Below are 20,227 nucleotides of genomic sequence, written 5' to 3'. Positions count from 1 at the left end.
CCTGAACTATTAAACACCTTTGCACACGGTTCTACTGAAATCACAATCCCCTGAGTATAAATATCTCCCGGAGGCGCACTCCTGAGTCGGTAATTGTTTAACTGTCAATATACTAAGAACATAAGTTCTTGGTAATAAATCAAAGCTATTGATATTCCGGTGTTACGATTATTACGGCCTCCAGTCAGTCTCTTTAAAAAGACGTTTCGACGAAAACTTTCCACATCGTGTTTTACGTGACAGAGTCGTTATCGGCCGTCGACGGCGCGTGTGTGAGAGGGTGTGTAACAGTGTGTGTGTGCATGTGTGTGCGTTCTTCTGAAGCCTCGGAAATGTAAACGCAAACCTCTTGTTAGAACGAGAACCGTTGTACACCGATATTCAAAACTGCGGATTCTCATGAGCCGGAATCAATGTGATAGGAGCGTATGCGATCTACACCCTTATCGTCAATGTATGCGAATCGTTGCGTGCAATGCTTGTTAATACCGATAGCAAATCGTCCGCGGAGACCGAGTGCAATTGCATCTTGCATTGTCTGGAACAGCTGTAGTTGATTTCGGGAAGCCTCTTATAACGCGTAGACATGTTATAGAAGTAAAAATGAGAATCTTTCGGCGTTCAAATTTGGAACTAGCGCAAAAACTATAAACATCGCGCGACACGACGACCACGTGAGCGGCGATACCTCGTGACGTACGTGCTATTGAAACTTCTCGATAATGGCGTAAAGCTAAAAGGTTTATTGCATTAATTATAAGATCGATCAACAGCTGAAAACTTCTAATAAGAGCGAAATCCGTGGACGAATAAATAATTGTAAATCCGGGAACTGCCTCACCAGATTCGTCAGGACCTCTCACGGATACGGCAGAAGATCAATATATTGGTGATCCACGAAGGATCCTGCCTATCCTGATTTCCGTGATCGATCACTCTTCGTCGACAAGTAGCGAGGTGCGTGACGGGAGCCCGTGGATTAATTATATTTTCTTTCTTTCTTTCTGTCCTCAACTTTTAATTGTTTCAAGCATAGATTCACTCAGGAGTGCAGTGTGCCGGGAGTGAATAGATTCATATCCCCACGTAAAATTTTGTAATCCGTTCGCATAAAATCATAGTTCAATCTAAAATTTAAACCTCCACACAAAATCCGCGTGAGTGTTCTCTTTCTTTTCAGTACTAGCAGCATCATTAGATAACCCGGAGCATTTAATATACGACGACCTGGCATTGATTTGGCAATTTTTCTTTTTTGGTCTCGGTTTGGCTTCATTTGGATTTTTGTTTCTTAATATTCGGCGATTGACCGCAGATTCGCTCTTACATTGATTTCTTCAATTGCGTAAGTTGCACAGATTATTTCATTTGATTTCGATTTTATTGATTTCTGTTATTGATTGTTTTGTATTCTGATTGTTTTCTGATTTATTAACATGTGCTCGCCTTGTCCGCTCACGTGGCCAGAGGGGCATTAATATCACGAGGCATTCTAAAGTTTTCTGAATGTTCTATGGTCACGCTAGAGTATAGAATTTCGCGAGAGTGAGATTTACCGGACTTTGTAAATTTTCTTTTTTTTATATTCTTTTTTTTATCATTTATATTAACTTTCCGAAGATTGTATTATTTTTGCTTTTGTTTCTTGCGCATCTGTTTGATGCTACGAAACCATCATACAATTCTATTTCTGTAAAAATTGAATTTTTATATTGGCTGAAATTTTAGAATATATCCTTTTGTTATTTTGTTATAAACATCTATATTGAGTTGTTTATTTTGCTTTTCCAAATGCAGTACTAGTAAAAGCCTCCACCTCTCTGGGAAAATTAGTCGCAAGTCAATTCCCCGATCCTTTGCCATATTTTTACAAGCGATTTGTCCAACCTAGTCGAACTAGATAACAGTATGGAGACGTCTATTACTGCTCTTGCGGATGATATAATTGTTTACGTTGTTGGTAGTAAAGTAAGTATAGTACAAAACTCCTTAGAAGTTATTGTTAAAAAAAGCAACAAATATTATACGCAATGGAATCTTACGGTCAACTAGCAGGTGTGAAACAATACTGCTTAGAAAATCACTGCAATATTTATCTTGGGCGGCAAAATTATTTTGCCGTCCATTATGTTTGAATTGGACACGGCGGTCCAATATCGTAGCCAGCTCATTCAATAGACTAAACACCTCTAGATTTCTTTCTGTGGAGAACACTGAAAGAGAAAGTGTACAAAGAAGTACCAACAACATTTTACGACATGCAACAGCGAATTATTGCAGCCTGTGCGTCATTAAGTTCTGACACTGTAAAACTTGCAAGTCAATCAATCGTAAAAAGAATCCAATGGTGCATTGACAGTGATGGTCATCATTTCGAACACCTACTATAAACGTATGTTTTATTTACTACCAAAACCGTAAATATTTTCGCCTTTCTCTACTTTCTATGACCTTGTGTAATAGGTCGTTTTAAGATCCTCTATCATGATCCGGAAGCAAAAACATACCGATCTATTTAACTCCTTAACGCAGAGATTTTTTGAAAAACACCGGTCAAAAAAAATCAATTTTCTATGTGAAAGACACACTTTAGAACATTGTCTTGATAAAAAAATAAAGAAACATACAAAATTAATCAAAATTTTTATTTTAATTTTGGATTTTGATCCACATTGCAGAAAAGAGCCGAATATTGTAATGTTACACGTACATCGACTTTTTTATCTTTCTTTTCGAATTGCTATTTCGAAAAAACCATATTTTTACCAGTAAAAATATTTATTTATACTTTTACAACAGAAATAATAATAATACTAGTACAGTCAACCCTCCTATAACGCGGTACTCCTATATCGCGGTTTTCATATAACGCGGTACCAGTTTACCACGTTATAAGAGGGTTGACTGTATTTATTTTAAAGAATTATTCAAAATTTTTTTTTGTGTGATATATTTCAAAGCAAGGTGCAGCACATAGCCTAACATTGCAAGTATTACACATGTAACGACTCTCTTTTCTTTTCCTTCTTCCTTTGCTATCCGTTTTATCACAACACACAGCGCAATATCTTGTAGGAGCTTCTTTTTTTGGTGTTGGTGGAACAAAACTGGGAAAATGACGTTCCGTTAGATGTAGAATTTCAGAAGATTTTGGTCTACCCGATTTTTTTATATTTGTATCACGATGATAGTTTTGTACAAGTTTTTCTACTAATTTGCTTCTGAATTCTAAATTTTTTTTTTCACTTCCATTTTTTGATACAAAACATATGCGTTCCAAATGCTGATGTCTAACAAATGGAAGAATATTTTTTTATAATATTTTTTCCCCCTTTTTCTGGTGATGGGATAGTCATGTAACTGCTGATCTAGACGATCAACACCTTCCATCGTTTCGTTATAATCTATCACCACTTTCGGTTTAGATATAACATTACCGTCTTTATCCGTTTTGTTTGTAGTTGCCTTTTCGGTGTTATGTACTGAAGATAGCAAACAAATGTCTCTTTTATCTTAACACTTCATTATCATTACTTTTCCACGTCGAGAAGCTCCTATTTCACCCTTTTTCAATTTTTTGTTTTGAATAAATTGTGGTACATCTTTTCTATTCTTCCTTACAGTCCCATATATATCCGTTTTATGACTTACTAAAAAATTTGCCAGTGGTGGTGATGTGTAATAATTGTCAGGGATGAGACAATAGCCTTGGTCTAAAAGTGGTTCTAGCAACGACACGACAATTTGGGAAGTAACCGGCAGATCTTTATATTTGTCAGTTATTACTGTGCTTTTCCCTGTGTATATTATAAATGAAAAAAGATAACCACTTTGAGATTTGCACAACAAAAATAATTTTATTCCAAACCTCGATCTTTTCAGTGGAATATATTGGACCCAATCTAATCGACCTTTATAAAGCATTAGACTTTCATCAATCGTTATATCTCAGCGACGTTGTGTTTTATACTACTATAATTTTTCACATTCGAATATAATCGAGAACTGAAAATAACAATGTGAAAGCTAAGAAAAAAAATCATTTTATTGATATTTATTATTTACATAGGATTGTAAACTATAACACTTATTTATTCAAGAATAAAATGTAGTTTTTTTTTCATGGAACAAAAGCGCAGTATATCAAAATTGTCCACCAAAAGAAAAGTTGAATTAGGAGCGGTAACAAATGAAAACTTTTGAGGAGATGGATTTGATTCGAAATATATCACACAAAGGAAAATTTTAAATAATTTTTTAAAATAAATACAGTCAACCCTCCTATAACGCGGTAAACTGCTACCGCGTTATATGAAAACCGCGCTATAGGAATACCGCGTTATAGGAGGGTTGACTGTACTAATATTATTATTATTTCTGTTGTAAAAGTATAAATAAATATTTTTACAGACAAAAATATGTTTTTCTCGAAATAGCAATTCGAAAAGAAAGATAAAAAAGTCGATGCACGTGTAACATTGTAATATTCGGCTCTTTTCTGCAATGTGGATCAAAATCCAAAATTAAAATAAAAATTTTGAGTAATTTTGTATGTTTTTTCATTTTTTTCTCAAGACAATGTTCTAAAGTCTGTCTTTTACATAAAAATTTATTTTTTTTGGCCGATGTTTTTCAAAAAATCTGTGCGTTAAGGGGTTAAAATATAAACAAAAATTACATGGTTAATTACATTGTCACACAGTGAGTATAAATTAATTAATACAAAAAGTACAGAAAGTAAAACCAAGCTTACACACTGAGATTTCAACTCTGACTTCTGGCTCACAAGGAGACATTGTCGTATCGATGTCTTACTTTTCGATCAAACTTATATCAGTGAAAGTATGGGTCACGTAGAGACGAACCCTATTGGGTTTCTCTCTCCTAGGCCTTAGTTTTTGAGAAAAATGAAAAAGAAGTTGTATGAGAGAAGTGGAATTAGGAATGTTAGAAGGTCCTTACAGATGGGCGGCGTAGCCTAGTGACTAAAATGATGTGTTGTTCTCCTGGAGGACTCTCGAGTTCGATTCTCGATGGAGTCAATATCTTTTTTTTTTCAATTTTGTATTTTTCAATAGAAGGATTTAAAATATCCATATTACAAAATATTTTAAAAACACAACATTTTATTTAAACAAATGGCACTATTATATTAATAATATGTATGTATACATACAATTTGGAGACGAGAACATAATTGTCAAAGAAAAGAAGTCTGTCAACCTATAAAAAGCATATAGTACTTCGAGATTCAATACATATCCGTTTACATAAAACTGTATGCTCTGTTCTTGATTGTTCAAATCAATCATTCACTCATTCGATGTGTCAAACACACTTTATTCAAGATACTTTATAGATATGAATCATGTATTTCATATGTACTTCAGCATATATTTATGAATAATTTAAGGCGATGGAATGCATGAGTAATACCGTGTAATTTTATAAAGCATCTATATTTTTGTACTAATACTTCTATATGTAATCAACTTTTGGTTAGTATTTATAATATAAATACACACAATAGTGTTTTTACAATATTTTGTAACATGCATATTTTAAATCCATTTATTGAAAAATAAATAGTTGAAAAAAATATGACTTCCACCGAGAATTAAACTCCAGTTCTCCAGCGGAGTAACACATCACTTTAGTCACTAGGCTACGCCGCCCATCTGCGAGGACCTTCTAACATTTCTAATTACACTTGTCTCATAAAACTGCTACTTTATTTTTCTCAAAAACGAAGGCCTAGGGGAGAGAAACCAATATGGTTTGTCTCTACGTGACCCATACTTTCATTGATATAAGTTTGATCAAAAAGTAAGACATCAATACGACAATGTCTCGTTACCAGTAGCCGAACACGTTATCACTTTCGCTAAAACCAGCTTTTGTTTCGTTATTCTCTATAATTAAAATACTAACCGCGCGGAAATATCTAAATTTTATTTTCAAAACAGAAGCCCATCATGACGAACAACACGAAGGTTTAGCAAAACTAGGTATATATAACAATTTTCACCCAGTTATTTTCCGAAAGCGACTTCCACGCATGTAGTTTTTTCTTGGAAGATCGTCCGTCTGTTGTAAATTGTAAAGTTTATTATTTATTATTTAATTTACTACTTACAAAGTATGATGACCACGGTAACAACCTTCATTCATGGCTATACTCTTTTCTACATTTGGAATACCCTTCGAAATCTGAGATAATACGTAATATATTGTGGAATTTATTTTATGTCCATTAATAGCACCATCAGCTTTAGAATCACTTATTCGAAGGCTTGTGTACCAATACCTTTGCCATAAACTAGTATGTTCATCTTTGAGATTTTGTTGTTGGGATCTAATAACTTTATTCATTGCCTAAAACAGGTAATATCCAATTAAAATATTGTAATACATTATAATCTTATAAGATTATAATCGATACATACCTCTATAGCTCTTCGCTTTGTTATTTCATATTGCGTATGATGTTCCTCCATAGTTATAGGTTCACTATATTGTATACTTGTCAGAAATTGTAATTTCATAGAACTTCTGGCTTTAATTTGTATTATTCTTGGTGGCGTTTTGTAAAGTATTGAAACAGTAATAATCTTGTTTGAATTAGGTAGTGGAATAAATCCAGAAATAAGACTATACTCGTATACCGAACTGTCTATTTGAATTCTAAACATGTAAATAAAACAATCTTGTATTTGTATAACTATTTATATTGTATGTTTAGTGTGTATTAGAAAATGTGGAGCATTTTTGGAACGTAGGTTTTAGATACGAAAACAATTAACAACTTTATATTTATTTGCTATTTTAAATTGCGTACAGTGCGAAACTCCTTTCAAACTTTTAAGATCTATGTTGTTGTCCCACTCGTTTGAAAGGCTGGGATAGCTTTGGGCATAGTAGGAGCTTGAGGAGGTTAGTAGGGGAAACTAGGCCAATACCGATCACTTAAGAAACATTGCTTCAAACAGGTCTGTCTTGTTCGGCTAATTACAATTTTAGTCAACTTCTCGACAAATTAAATCCTCATCGATTTCGAATGATTTTTCAATATAGAAGAACACCGATCTTTTTAATTAATTGTTTGAATAAAATCCAAACAAGACAAATCCGTTTGAATATATGATTTTCCAAATAATCGGTATGAAAGAATCATGAATATGTTAAAAATTAACTAGAAATTACACAATTTTCAAAATTGAACGTTTTCCATGCAAAAAATTAAATTTAACATACAAAAATACAGTATAAAGGAACAAATTAAACATTTTGAATATTAAATTCCTTGATGGACATTTGTCCCACGTTTGAAATGCGCGCGATAATGGAGACGCACGAGGCGTGTGCGAACGCAGCGCTAATTGAGTTACGTTCAGTATAACACGTTTTTTGTATGCATAACTGTGTGGTTGCATAGTAAGATGCTAAAGAATATAATGTTTAATTTTACACTAAACTTGTAGTTTATTCTCTCATAAATCCAACAAGATTATGGGCCCAGGTAACGATTTCACTGTGCAAATCAAAGCAAGTAAGTACGAAGTGAAAAAGAATATCCACGAGGAAAAGGGCATATAAGGTTATGTTCATGAAAGCACGTGTTTGAATAACATACGAGTGAAAACTATAACGCAGAAATGGCAAATTCAACTCAGCTTGTGGATCGAATTGATAGATTAAATGGAAGTAATTATCATTCGTGGAAATATAATACAAAAATGGCTTTGATTCAACGTGAATTGTGGCAACACGTGACCGGCGAAGCTATTGAGCCGCCGGAAGAGAACGCAGAGGCAAGAGAAAAATTTAATCGAAAGAAAGAAAAAGCTTTGGCCACAATAGCACTCAGTATTGAATTAGACCACCAGATTCACATAATAGATTGCGAAAGGGCATCTGAGGTTTTGCAAACTTTGGCAAACCTTTGAGCCAAAATCTCGGCCAAGAATATTACAACTTAACCCCTTGACATACAATGACGTCTTTCAGACGTTATGTATTTCATGTGCCATGATAGACTTTGACGTCTCCGAGACGTCAAGAAATCTGTTCGGCGAATACCGGGCAGTATAATATTATTGGATTGTCTGTTTCGGCCATGCATCAATGCTGTTTTTTTTAGACAGTCGAAGATGCTTTCCCCCTGTCAATAATATCGGTAACAAAATCGCATCGGCAAACAAATAAACAAAAAGAAGTGCAATGGAAGCGGTAGTTAGTATAACAGTGATCTCGCACGCTGAATGAATGCCGTAGCATATATTTGAATTTTGTAAAAATCAGACATAGTTCTCCCAACATGTCTGAGTTGAATGCATTATATGTAAGTGACGACGATAGTCTATTAGGCTATTCTAGTGGTGATAATGAAATTGAAAATGGTCATCAAAGTGTTTATGTTGTTGAGTATTCGAGTGATGCTTCAAATTCAAGTGAAGCCAGCTCTATTCAACAAAATGTGCGTAAACGTGCAAGACCTATTTCGAGCAGTGAAGATTCTGAAACAGAGAATGAATGGAACTGGAAAGAAGAAGAAAATATTGTCAATATAAAACAATTTACTGCAACTTTCGGTATCAATTGTTTAGTTCTACGAAGATTGGGTATAAATGCAACACCTTTGTGTGTTTTCAAAGAAGTATTATGTGATGATTTTTTTTGAAATAATAGTTAGAGAAACGAATAGATATGCAGCACAAATGAAAATGGTAGAGATAACGAAAATGAAGGAGTGGTGTCCACTAACAAATGATGAAGTTAGAGAATATTTTGCGTTATGCATTATAATGTTTCAAATAAAAAAATCTAAAATAGACATGTATTGGTCGAAACGAAAAATATTAGACTCCCATATTTTGGCAAGTTCTGCCTCGTAAACGTTTTTTGGCCATAACGCACTATCTTCATTTCGTAGATAATGAGACGGTTTCTACAGAAGACAGAATACGAAAGGTTCGATCCGTTGTGCATTTCTTGAATGCCAGATCCCGACAGTTATACACTCCGGAAGAAAATATTGTCATAGACGAGTCCTTCATGAAATTCAAAGGACGGCTAAATTACGTACAATTCATAACATCCAAACGATCAAGATATGGAATTAAATTTTATAAATTATGCAAATCCAATTCTGAGTATTGTTATGAATTTAAAATATACACAGGACAAGACAAAATTCAAGGAAGTAATGTACCTGTATTGGAAAGTGTTGTCATGCAACCAGCCGAACCCATTTTAGGAAAAGGATATACCTTGTTTTTAGATAATTGGTATTCGTCTCCCAAAGAATACAAATGTTGTTGGAACGATGAGCAAAAATCGGAAAAAAATCAGTAAGGCCCACGGAACATTCCATGATAAATGGAACTGTAAATAGCTATTATTTCTAATTACGTCTATTATTTATTTTTTTTTAATTTGTACAAAAGTACTATTATTTCAAATAACTTTAATTACTCGCGCGGCTTTAGTTTACCAGTTATTCATAAAAATATTTATTAATTGTTTTGTAACGAGACAGTATTATCATGTAAATAGTGAATTAGTGTGTAATAAGTGAATTAGCGTGTAATGAGTGAATTAGCATAAAGTCGCGCGGCGATGCGACACGACGATGGGACAATGCAGGTAAAAAGGATCCGCCCGCGTACAAAGGTATCGCGCTGCACCCTCATTGGTTGACGCTAGGTGCGAAAATAAGTATAAAAGGCGGCGATTAAGGCAAAAACGAGTCTTAATGGAAACATAAGAAGAAACCAATCCCGCTAGAGGAAGACGTCAGAACGCACAGCATCTCTAGGTTTCGGCACCCCAAAACCCGTTCAAACAGACGTAGAGACGGCACTTGTGCGATTTTCCTTCCACGACCTATCCTCAACTTCCACGGGAGCGTACTTGTCGCGTCGCGGACGTTTCTTTTTACCGGGAAAAGCGAAAGATTAACGATATTCTGTTCCGATTAGAACGCATAGAAACTAAGTGATTTGTGTACTACCTACTGTACAGTGTTTGTTTAAGTTATTCTATTTCTGTTTTAATAAATTGTGTTAAAAAGTGTTTAGAGTTTGAGTTTTACACTTAAGACAATATCCTTATATAAATAAAATTTATTTTAAAGATAATTCAATTACAAGAGTCGAATAAAAACAGAGAAAGAGAAAGGTAAATTGAAGAGACTGAAGTGGAAAATTTGTTGAATTGACAGCAAAATAAGAAAAAAAAAGGTAGAAGATCCCCGAATTAGTGAAGCATGTTATGAGAAAGAAATCATTGCAACCACGGGATGAATTTACAACATATGGAGAATACGTCGCAAATTCAATTAGAAACCTTAACAGTAGCCAATTACAAACAACACTTTAATTTCATATAAACAAAATATTATATGAAGCGCAACTGAGAGTCGATGAATTTATAGGCTTTCATGAAACACAATCCCTTAAACACAATTTATCGAATTTGACCAGTAATAGTTCAAACTTATCAGACTATTTAAACGATTTTACAGATTAAATAAATATATAATAAATATTAAATTACAAGTTGCGTTAAAATATGTATTAAATAATAATAATATTGTACTTTCTTGCTGTTCTTGTGTTAAAAATTTGATTAGAATTTCTGTGTTGTGACTTTTGTGCTATTGCTTTTTAATTTTGAATGTCGTATTTTGGCGATTTTTGTTGCTTTTCACTTTTGTTGCTATTTTTTATTTTGTTTTTATTGTTGATTTCTGTGTTTTTCTTTGGTTTTACATTTTATAGTCATTTCTTGACTAACTTCTTACGTCCCTTAGATTTTTCTGAAGATCGTTTTTTTTCATATGGGGATATTTAGTCTTCGAATATTCAGTCACTTATTAATTCGTATTTTCAACTATAGATTTTGCAAAGCCAAGAGAATTATAGAAAATACGTTTGGAACTGTGTTGCCAGACTGAGGACGCAAATCTTGAGAATTACACCCTCCACTACGCATACTAACGCACGGGCCGCGTATCCGTGAGCTCGGCACTTCGGACAGCTTCGAACAGCTTCGGACAACTTCGGGCAGCTTCGAGAGGTTGAGAGAGAAGGTGGATCGCGATGTACACTGTCTCAGTCTATGAAATGTTTAAATCCCAATCGCTAGCAAGCGGCAAGCGGCACGCACCTTGCGCGAGCTTTCCGATTGCCCGGATATTTTCAGTTTCCAACTTAGAAAAATATTGTAATGAAAAAAAATTTCGAAAATTTTTTTCTGCAGAAAAACTCATTTTAAGACCTCCTGATTACGTTTTAACTAATAAAAAAAGAGCTTTTTTAAAAAACCGCATATGTTTATTAACCCAATTGCATTCAAACGACTGAATGAATTTCAATGAAACTTTATATCTAAATTTTATATTCATATCTCAAGATCTTATTAGATTTAGCGCAAAATCAATGCATGGATTATCGAATTAACCCTCTTATCGAATTAACCCTTTCTGATTCAGAATTAATTGCACTTCAGAATTCAAGATTAGCACAAAATAAATACTCTGATACTGAAAATTCGTCACATGTATTAGAATAAGAGTCCATTCTTGACCAGTAACGCGCACTTTGTCACAATCTCCAATATAAAATATTTATATTGGTAATTATTTAGAATAAGGACCTTCTCACTGATTTCTTTGAAACTTTTTTATATCATGTATCTTGATACGTGGATTAATTTTTCTAAATGAAATAATTGTCGCTCTCTTCTTATTATCGAAATAAAAATTTTTATATGTTTGAAAATTATGATGGCAGGCCGAGGGTAGGTAGCAAAAAGGGGATTTGAGTTAGATTATAGCTAGGGCCAGTAAAAGAGATGTTTCGAGTTGGTTAGAGCTAGGGCCAGGAAAAGAGATGTTTCGAGTTGGTTAGAGCCCTAACCCAACTCAAACCCCCTTTTTGCTACCTACCCTCGGCCTGCTACCATAATTTTCAAAATTTTTCAAAATGTTTATCTCGAAAACGAAAAGAGAGCGATAATTATTTCATTTAAAAAAATTAATCCACGTATCAAGATACATGATATAAAAAAATTTCAAAAAACTCGGTAAGGAGGTCCTTATTCTAAATAATTACCTTTATATTAACCAAAGGAACATTAAGTCACACGAAAAAAGCTTGATATATAAAAACGTTTACATGAGTACAATGATACTATAAAAAAATGACAAAGAAAAGCAGTAAATATATGCATTTCGAATGTCATGACCCACCGGTCGTTACACTGATCTATTCGAAAAGTACGATGCTGCGCGCATCGCGATCGCGTTTCTTTTGTTTCACGTGGTAAAGCACCCAGTGGGGTGATCGCGCTACGTGACAGTTAACGGTTAGATCAGATCGATGGCTAATCGTTGCGTGTTTTGTGATTCGTGACATTTGTTGTGTGTTGTATCCGGTAAGTAAAACTTTTTACACAGCTAATTTTGTAGTTTCCCTTTAATTCCCCCTTTCCGCGAATTAGAGCTTATTTTTCTTGCTTGTGTATATAGCTTGTATATTTTTACTATTTCATTCTTTTTGCGGTGAGATGGATACGTTCGAGAAACCTAGTGGAAGCAATTCACGTGTTTTCCGTGGTTTGTCGACCGTTAAAAGACATACGGAATCTGCGAGACGTAAATACTTTTTGTCGAAAAAAAGTTCGCGAGTATGTATGGATGTTAAGGACTCGAGAAAAAAGACTTTTATGCCTCAATGGCTTGATATCGAAGATTTCAAGCCTTGGTTGCATAAAGTCCTCGAGGATCCTTTTTCGTGTTTTTGTTCGGTTTGCAACTGTTACGAGACGGGAGGCGAGCAGCGCGAGAGACCGTCGAGGATAGGTATATTTCCAAAGAATATAGTGGTTGATGTGTTGGTTGGTACACGGACGAAACTGATGCGAGATCAGTGAGCGGTTAGGATTATTGTAAACGAGGACGGACCTGATGTAAAATCAAGGAGCCTCTGAGGATAGGTGTGCTTGCGGACGAAACTGATCGGTGATCAGTGAGCCGCAGGAGAGTGAGTTTGTGAACGTACCTGATGCGAAATCAGGGAGTCACTAGAGGATCAGTTTTACAGACGAACTCAAATTAAATTGAGATGCTGTTAAGGAGGTTGGCGAATTCGAACAGACGAGCCTGATGCGAAATCAGAGTGCTGTAAGGAAGTTGGATAATGTACAGACGAACCTGGTCTCAGGTAGCTGTAGGAAGTAGACTAAACTGATGTAAAAATCAGTTAGCTACAGGATAGGTTAGCTTTCGTGGACGAACTCGAATAAATCGAGGAGCCACTAGGTTGAATGCAGTTTCTTTGGAAGTAAGGGTAAGCGGACGAAACTGATGTAAGATCAGAGAGCCGCTGGAGATGTTTGTGAGCCTCGTAACTTTTAAATTATTAATTGATACAACTTGAGCGGTTAAGCTGTATCGTGGCGGATCTGTCAACTTTGAATGGGATCGCTTAAGGTAGTTATAGGTTTGTAAGTAATCTACGCAAAATTACAATGAATACTTAAATATATTCTAAATCAGTCTTTACGTACAAGTGTACAGTGTAGTGTTGTCGCGTAAAGTGTATGATATTAATGCACGGTGTTAACGCACTGGCGATGCGGGGACTTACAGAATGGTCGTAGGAATTGCCAGATAGAATTTATGCCGACTCGCGGATTCTATGAAGTTAACTATAGACTCGAAAGGGAACTTTAGCCCGATCTAACTGGATAGCAACCAACTCTGACGAACTTGACTATCAACGTGACGGTACTGTTCTGAACCCCTTAGGGCTAAAATCTCTGAGTTTATATAGGCCGAAAAATGAGTGGGGGTTCGTTAGAAATTTCCATATAAGGAAATTTCTCACGGTTGGTACAGCGTCGTGGTTGCTACCCAGCTGCTCGGAGTCGCGCTTACATTAAGATAACGAAAAAAAAACGGGAGTGCTAGGGCGTTTTCTCTTAACAGGCAGAGACTTGAATATTTGGGAAAGTAGACGGAAAATATTCTCCGTACGTAACACAATAAATCATTTGCTTGCGGTATATCGCAAATTAGACGTCATGCCGATTCTAAATGCCACATCAAAAACTGTAAAAAGAATGGAATATATGTGAGGTCAAATAACGATATCAGTACGCAATCTGAAGAATCACCTTTGTCATTTCTTGATCGAAAGAAATCTGCGGAGATTCGTTTTGCGGCCCTGATCACCGACAGAAATATTTCGCATCAATCGGCAGAAGCGATTCATCAGTTTTTCCAAGACGTCGGGAAAGATCCCGATGTTTTGGAAAAAATGACGTTCGGTCGAACAAAGTGTAGTAGCATTATATCGAACGTTCTGTGTCCTCGAGAAACAGAATGTCTTAGTAGTATTTTACAGAACAATAAGTTCTCAGTATTTATAGATGAAACTTCAGACATTACGAATGAAAAGTGGATGACGTTTCTTGTTCGGTATGTCGATCCCCAGACTATGGATATTCGAACGGAATTAGTCGAATTGATGAATCTCGACGTGAAGGATTGTAGCGCGGAAAAATTATTTAGCACATTCAAGCATGCTATGTGGAAAAGACAAATTCCGTTCGAAAACATTGTCGCCCTATCTTGTGACAACGCACCTGTCACGATAGGACGACACTCGTCATTTAAGACTAAGCTTGCAGAAATTCGCGGTAATTTGTTTTTTACCATGCCGTGTGTGTGTGTCATTCCTCGGTATTGGTAGTGCGTACAGCATGTGCTACCATTCCCGAGGCCTGCGAAAAACTTCTTCGCAAAGTCGCGACGTTTACTTATAGTAGTCCCAAACGTTCGGCCATTTTTCGCGATTTTCAACAATGTTTCCAAAATTCCGACCGCAAAATTTTAAAGTTGTGTACTACGCGATGGCTGTCACATCATTCATCCGTAGTTACACTTCTAGAAAATTGGGACAGTGTGTTACATTTTCTGCAAGAGTTAGTCTTAAATGAAAAATCAAAGTCTGGAGAATATCTGTTGATCTCAATGCGAAATCCAGAAGCGAAAGCATATCTGCATTTTTTAAAATATGTTCTCGAGTTTTTTAATAATTTTAATTTATTCTTTCAAGCTCGAGAAACAAGAATCCATTTGCTTCAAAAGACTGCGGAAACTCTTTTGTATAATATAGCAAGTAATTTTTTAAAACCCGCACTTTTGAAGCACATGGGTTTAGCAAAATTAATAGATTTTTCGCGAAGCGATAATCAGATCGCACTTCATCACGTTAATGTAGGTCCGGATTGTGATAACTTCCTCCGCGGGTTGATCGAGGAAGGCAAACCCGACATCGTCGAAACCGTTCGTACAGTTTGTTTAAAATTTTACGTCGTGGCTGCTAATGAAATTTGTGATCGATTACCAATCGATGACGAATTTTTTAGCAAACTTTATGTTTTTAGTCCTCATTCAGCTTTAGATTTTACTAGCAGAGACACTTCCTTCAGAAGTGTTCTCTTTATTGCACAAAAGTTCGGCGGCTTCGACGAAGACGGTTTGCAAAAAGAATGGTAAGAATTGCATCTGGACTTCGCAAATGAGGATCAACAAAAATATGTAAATACGGATTTCGACAATTTTTGGAAAACGATTTTGTTAACCTCAAATGATCAGGGCTTTAGTAAATATCCATGTTTATGTAGATTAGTAAATTCAATTAGATCGCTCCCCAATTCGAATGCCGATGCCGAAAGATCCTTTTCCATGTTGCCGGACATAAAGACTAAGAAACGTAATAAACTTAGCTCGACTTCCGTCAATGCCCTTTGCGTAGTGAAATCGGCATTAAGGGCAAAGGGGGACAAACCTCAGTCCATGGAGATAGATAACAAACATCTATCTCTCATGTCCTCTGAGACTTTGTATTCTTGTTCTGTTAAGAAACAGAACTGTCAATTACGATTATATGCCGCACATGACGACGGCCTCGCGGATACTCCCTCTTCGTCCTTTGACGCGACTTAGCGATGTCCAGAATAGTATCACTTTTAGTTTTATATTTAGTTTCATTTAGATTACTCTAATTTAATTTATTTTTTGGACATCGCTAACATGTAAATAGCTTTCTGACTTGCTTCACATAATTTCTATTCTTTCCCTGCTTTAGGTATGCTTGCCTGCTGTAAATATAATACGCTTGCTCGCTGTAAATATGCTTGCTTGTTGTAAATAGTATTTATAGACAGAACTTCCAGATAATTGTACATATAAATTTATATATATTAGTTATATAATAAATTTACATGTAACAATCATCTCAAAATTCCGTCATATGTAACTCTTCTGCTTGTGCTTTCTATTCTTTGGAAATGTAAAGAATTGTTTAACTTTTCCGTTTCATTTTATCTTTTATTTTGATGTACATTATATTACATGTTTTCGATCACATAAACAATTTTTTACATTTCCCTCCCGATGAAAGAAACCACCACCTTCACGCGGTTTTCATCGAGCGGTAGTGTGTACGTTATTTTATAATAGCTGCGAGATCAACTCAGATATAAAATTGAAAAAATTTATTAAAAAACCTCATTGAAAAATATTTTATATTAAAAGCTGTGATAGCGTGCACGTTACTGGCTAAGAGTGGACTCCTATTCTAATACATACATTTGACGAATTTTCAGTATCAGAGTATTTATTTTGTGATAATCTTGAATTCTGAAGTTCTATTAATTCTGAATCAGAAAGGGTTAATTCGATAAGAGGGTTAATTCGATAATCCATGCATTGATTTTGCGCTAAATCTAATAAGATCTTGAGATGTGAATATAAAATTGAGATATAAAGTTTCATTGAAATTCATTCAGTCGTTTGAATGCAATTGGGTTAAGAAACATATGCGGTTTTTAAAAAAAAGCTCTTTTTTTATTAGTTAAAACGTAATCAGGGGGTCTTAAAATGAGTTTTTCTACAGAAAAAAATTTTCGAAATTTTTTTTCATTAGAATACTTTTCTAAGTTGGAAACTGAAAATATCCAGGCAATCGGAAAGCTCGCGCAAGGTGCGTGCCCCGCTTGCCGCTTGCTAGCGATTGGGATTTAAACATTTCAAAGAATGAGAGAGTGCGCATCACGATCCACCTTCTCTCTCGACCTCCCGAAGCTGCCCGAAACTGTCCGAAGCGCCGAGCTCACGGATACGCGGCCCGTGCGTTAGTTTGTGTAGTGGAGGGGGTAATTCTCAAGATTTGCGTCCTCAGTCTGGCAGCACAGGAACGAATAAAGCTAATATACAGTGTGTCCGCCGAAATCGTAAACTGTTCTAATCTATAGAATTTATAGAAAATACGAAAAAAATCTTTACATGATATTGAATAATAAAACAGGAAAGATTTATTGGTTGCAATAATTTTTTCTTAATACTATTATTTACAGAGATATGAAGATCAAGTTCGGTTTTTTAAATAAGATTATATATTTTTTATCTGATCATTTGATAGTGCGTTTCAAGACCAATTCCGTAACCAATAATGTATATTCCTTTTTTGAAATAGTTTTTATGGTATTGCGCTTAAAAGTTTACTCGGGGGGGGGGGGGGGGGGGGGGGGGGGGTTTACATACGTCAGCAAGTTTTTTTTTAATAAGTATTTGTGTCCTTTCATCATCGCAGACGAAAGAGAAGAGACGATTATTCACGATGAATGCGCGAACGACTTTGACAATAGTGAAATACTTATAAGGAGAATTCGGCGAACGCAACGTTTGCCAACTGATTCGGATGAATTAGTCGAAGAAAACAGTATACCGTGGTCTGACTTTGATTTGCCGAGGACCAATAATTAATTTGAAGGGTCTCCGGGTCCAAACGTATTTCCCGAAGATACACAAAGCGTCGAGAATATCGTAGAATTATTTATTGGGAACGATTTGTTTGAATTCATTAGCAGTGAAACGAACAAGTACTACAATCAAAATTGCAATGGAAGGAAACTACATAAAAAAAGGGTGAAATTTGTCGACGTTACGACAGCCGAACTTAGAAAATGGTTTGGGCTTGCTATCCTTATGGGAATTGTAAAAAAAGGATACACGATTATAGATCAATGAATTCGTTAACAGAAACTCCAATATTTCGCAAAACGATGTCCCGTAACAGATTCAGGCAAATATTATCACTTTTACATTTTTCCGACAACAATAATAAACCGGATAATGCCGACCCACTTTTTAAAGTGCAACTCATAATCGATTATTTTTCCAAAAAGTTTGAAGACAATTTTAATCTTGGTCAAAACATCTCAATTGATGAAGGAATGATACCATGGCATGGACGATTCCATTTTAAAGTTTATAATCCGTCGAAAATTACAAAATATGGCATGCTCGTTCGGATGCTATGTGATTTCAATACGGGATATATTTCCTCATTCAAAATATATTCCGGCGCTGGACAGCCTTTAGCAAAAACAGTGAAAGAACTATTGACCCGTTCTTATGGAAAGTAGCATCACCTATACATGGACAATTACTACAACAGTGTAGAACTTGCGGCGAATTTACTTAGACAGAAAATTCGAGTTTGTGGAACGATATAGTAATACAGAGGATTTCCAGAAAAATTAAAGTACGCAGAACTCAAAGCGTTTGAAGCTTGCCATCAACGAAAAGGTGGAGTACTCGCACAATTATGGGAAGTTTCGAAAACCAAAATGATACGAATGATCTCTACGATACATAATGCCACTTTGATTGACACTCAAAGAAAATGCTGAAAGTGTATTGGACTATAATAAATACATGAAGGGAGTGGATCGGATAGATCAATTTCTTAGTTACTACCCTATATACAGGAAAACTATAAAATGGTCGAAAAAAGTGGTCTTATGCCTATTTAATTGCGTTTTATTCAATGATTTCGGATTGTAACAACATTTCAATGTAGAACGTGAGTCTCCGCTTTCATGATTTTCTATTGAAAATATGCGAATCTTGGATATAGGATCATTTACCTGCTGAAGAGAGCTTGGAGGTCGCTACTACATCGCATGCTTCCAATCATGATTGAATCGACAGGTTTTCCGATCAGCTAAAGCAACACCAGCTAATACAAATTTCCAAAACCGACAAACGAAATCGAAGAAAGTGTCATGTATGTTCCAAAAACAAGAAAAGAAGGATAACAAATTTAATGTGTAAGTCTTGGGGAGTCGCATTACACCTTGGAGATTGTTTTGCTTCATATCGTCTAAAAGACAAATACTAAATACCAATAAAATATTAACAAATAAGTATATAATACTAAAAAATGTAACATTTATTTACATGTATCCTGTAACTTTCATAAAAATACCGGGATAATGATAACTGACGATGATTTTATTTAAACTTGACAATTTATGATCTCTCGAAAATTTCAAAAAACCGCCGCGCCGTCGCCAATCAAAAAAATCTTGAATAAAAGTGCGGACGGCAAAGTGTTAATAGGAAAGCAATCATAGTTTTATTATTCAGGAACTTTTAAAATTCTCATTATTATTATTATTGCTATTATCAGTATCATCATCATTATTATTATATAATTATAGCACTTCTTCAAACATGACAATATTTGGAACATATTAAACGGATTTGAAAGCAACGTAAAGTCTATTAAATTGCCAGTTATATAATTGTTCATTTAATTGTCTCTTTTAATAAATTCATTGTTGGGCATTTATGAAATAGTTTCAAATAGGAAAGTAATACAGCAGACTCTTAATTTTATTCAACTTAACTCTAGTTTTAGATGAACTAATGACATTAAAATGACACTTATTTTTGATGAACTAATACTAAGCAATAGTTCGCAATTTAAACGAGGTTTTTCTGTAGTTTCATCGGCAGTACATCGAATATTCAAGATTCTAAATAACAAAAATCATGGAAAATCTAGTTCACTTAATCGAGGTTCTGAGATTTCGTGAAGACGGAGAAAAAGCAGTTTTTATCGCGCGCACCCTTGTAAAATCTAAACATCGCTCGACGTTTCTCTGAATCATTCGATACAATTAGAGGGAAAATAAACATCTTCTGAAATGCTCTGGTTCGCTTTCCGTCGTTTTAGGTAGAGCTCAGTCTTGTTTCAGAAAGTGTTTCAGTCGGTCGTGCTAAGTAGTATAGAAAATTCGTTGCGTCGCATAACCGTGTGCTGCAAATTATATAGAATTTTATAGTGAACTTAAATTTTTTTAC

The 20,227-nt window shown here is 35.2% G+C and overlaps 1 protein-coding gene across 2 annotated transcripts in view; it reads right to left on the bottom strand.

Moving 5' to 3' along the window:
• Positions 1-20,227, bottom strand: part of LOC143186241 (uncharacterized protein KIAA2013 homolog) — a 178,399-nt gene that overhangs the window by 60,286 nt on the left and 97,886 nt on the right. For both annotated transcript variants that reach the window (XM_076389846.1, XM_076389925.1), the window contains exons 3-4: positions 6,447-6,684; positions 6,137-6,375 (exon numbers count right to left, since the gene is read on the bottom strand). In XM_076389846.1, coding sequence (XP_076245961.1) covers positions 6,137-6,375; positions 6,447-6,684 — 477 coding nt within the window. The remainder of the gene's footprint in view (positions 1-6,136; positions 6,376-6,446; positions 6,685-20,227) is intronic.

Source organism: Calliopsis andreniformis, chromosome 1 (assembly GCF_051401765.1).
Source record: "Calliopsis andreniformis isolate RMS-2024a chromosome 1, iyCalAndr_principal, whole genome shotgun sequence".
Lineage (NCBI taxonomy): Eukaryota > Metazoa > Arthropoda > Insecta > Hymenoptera > Andrenidae > Calliopsis > Calliopsis andreniformis.
This window is presented reverse-complemented; position numbering and strand designations above follow the sequence as displayed.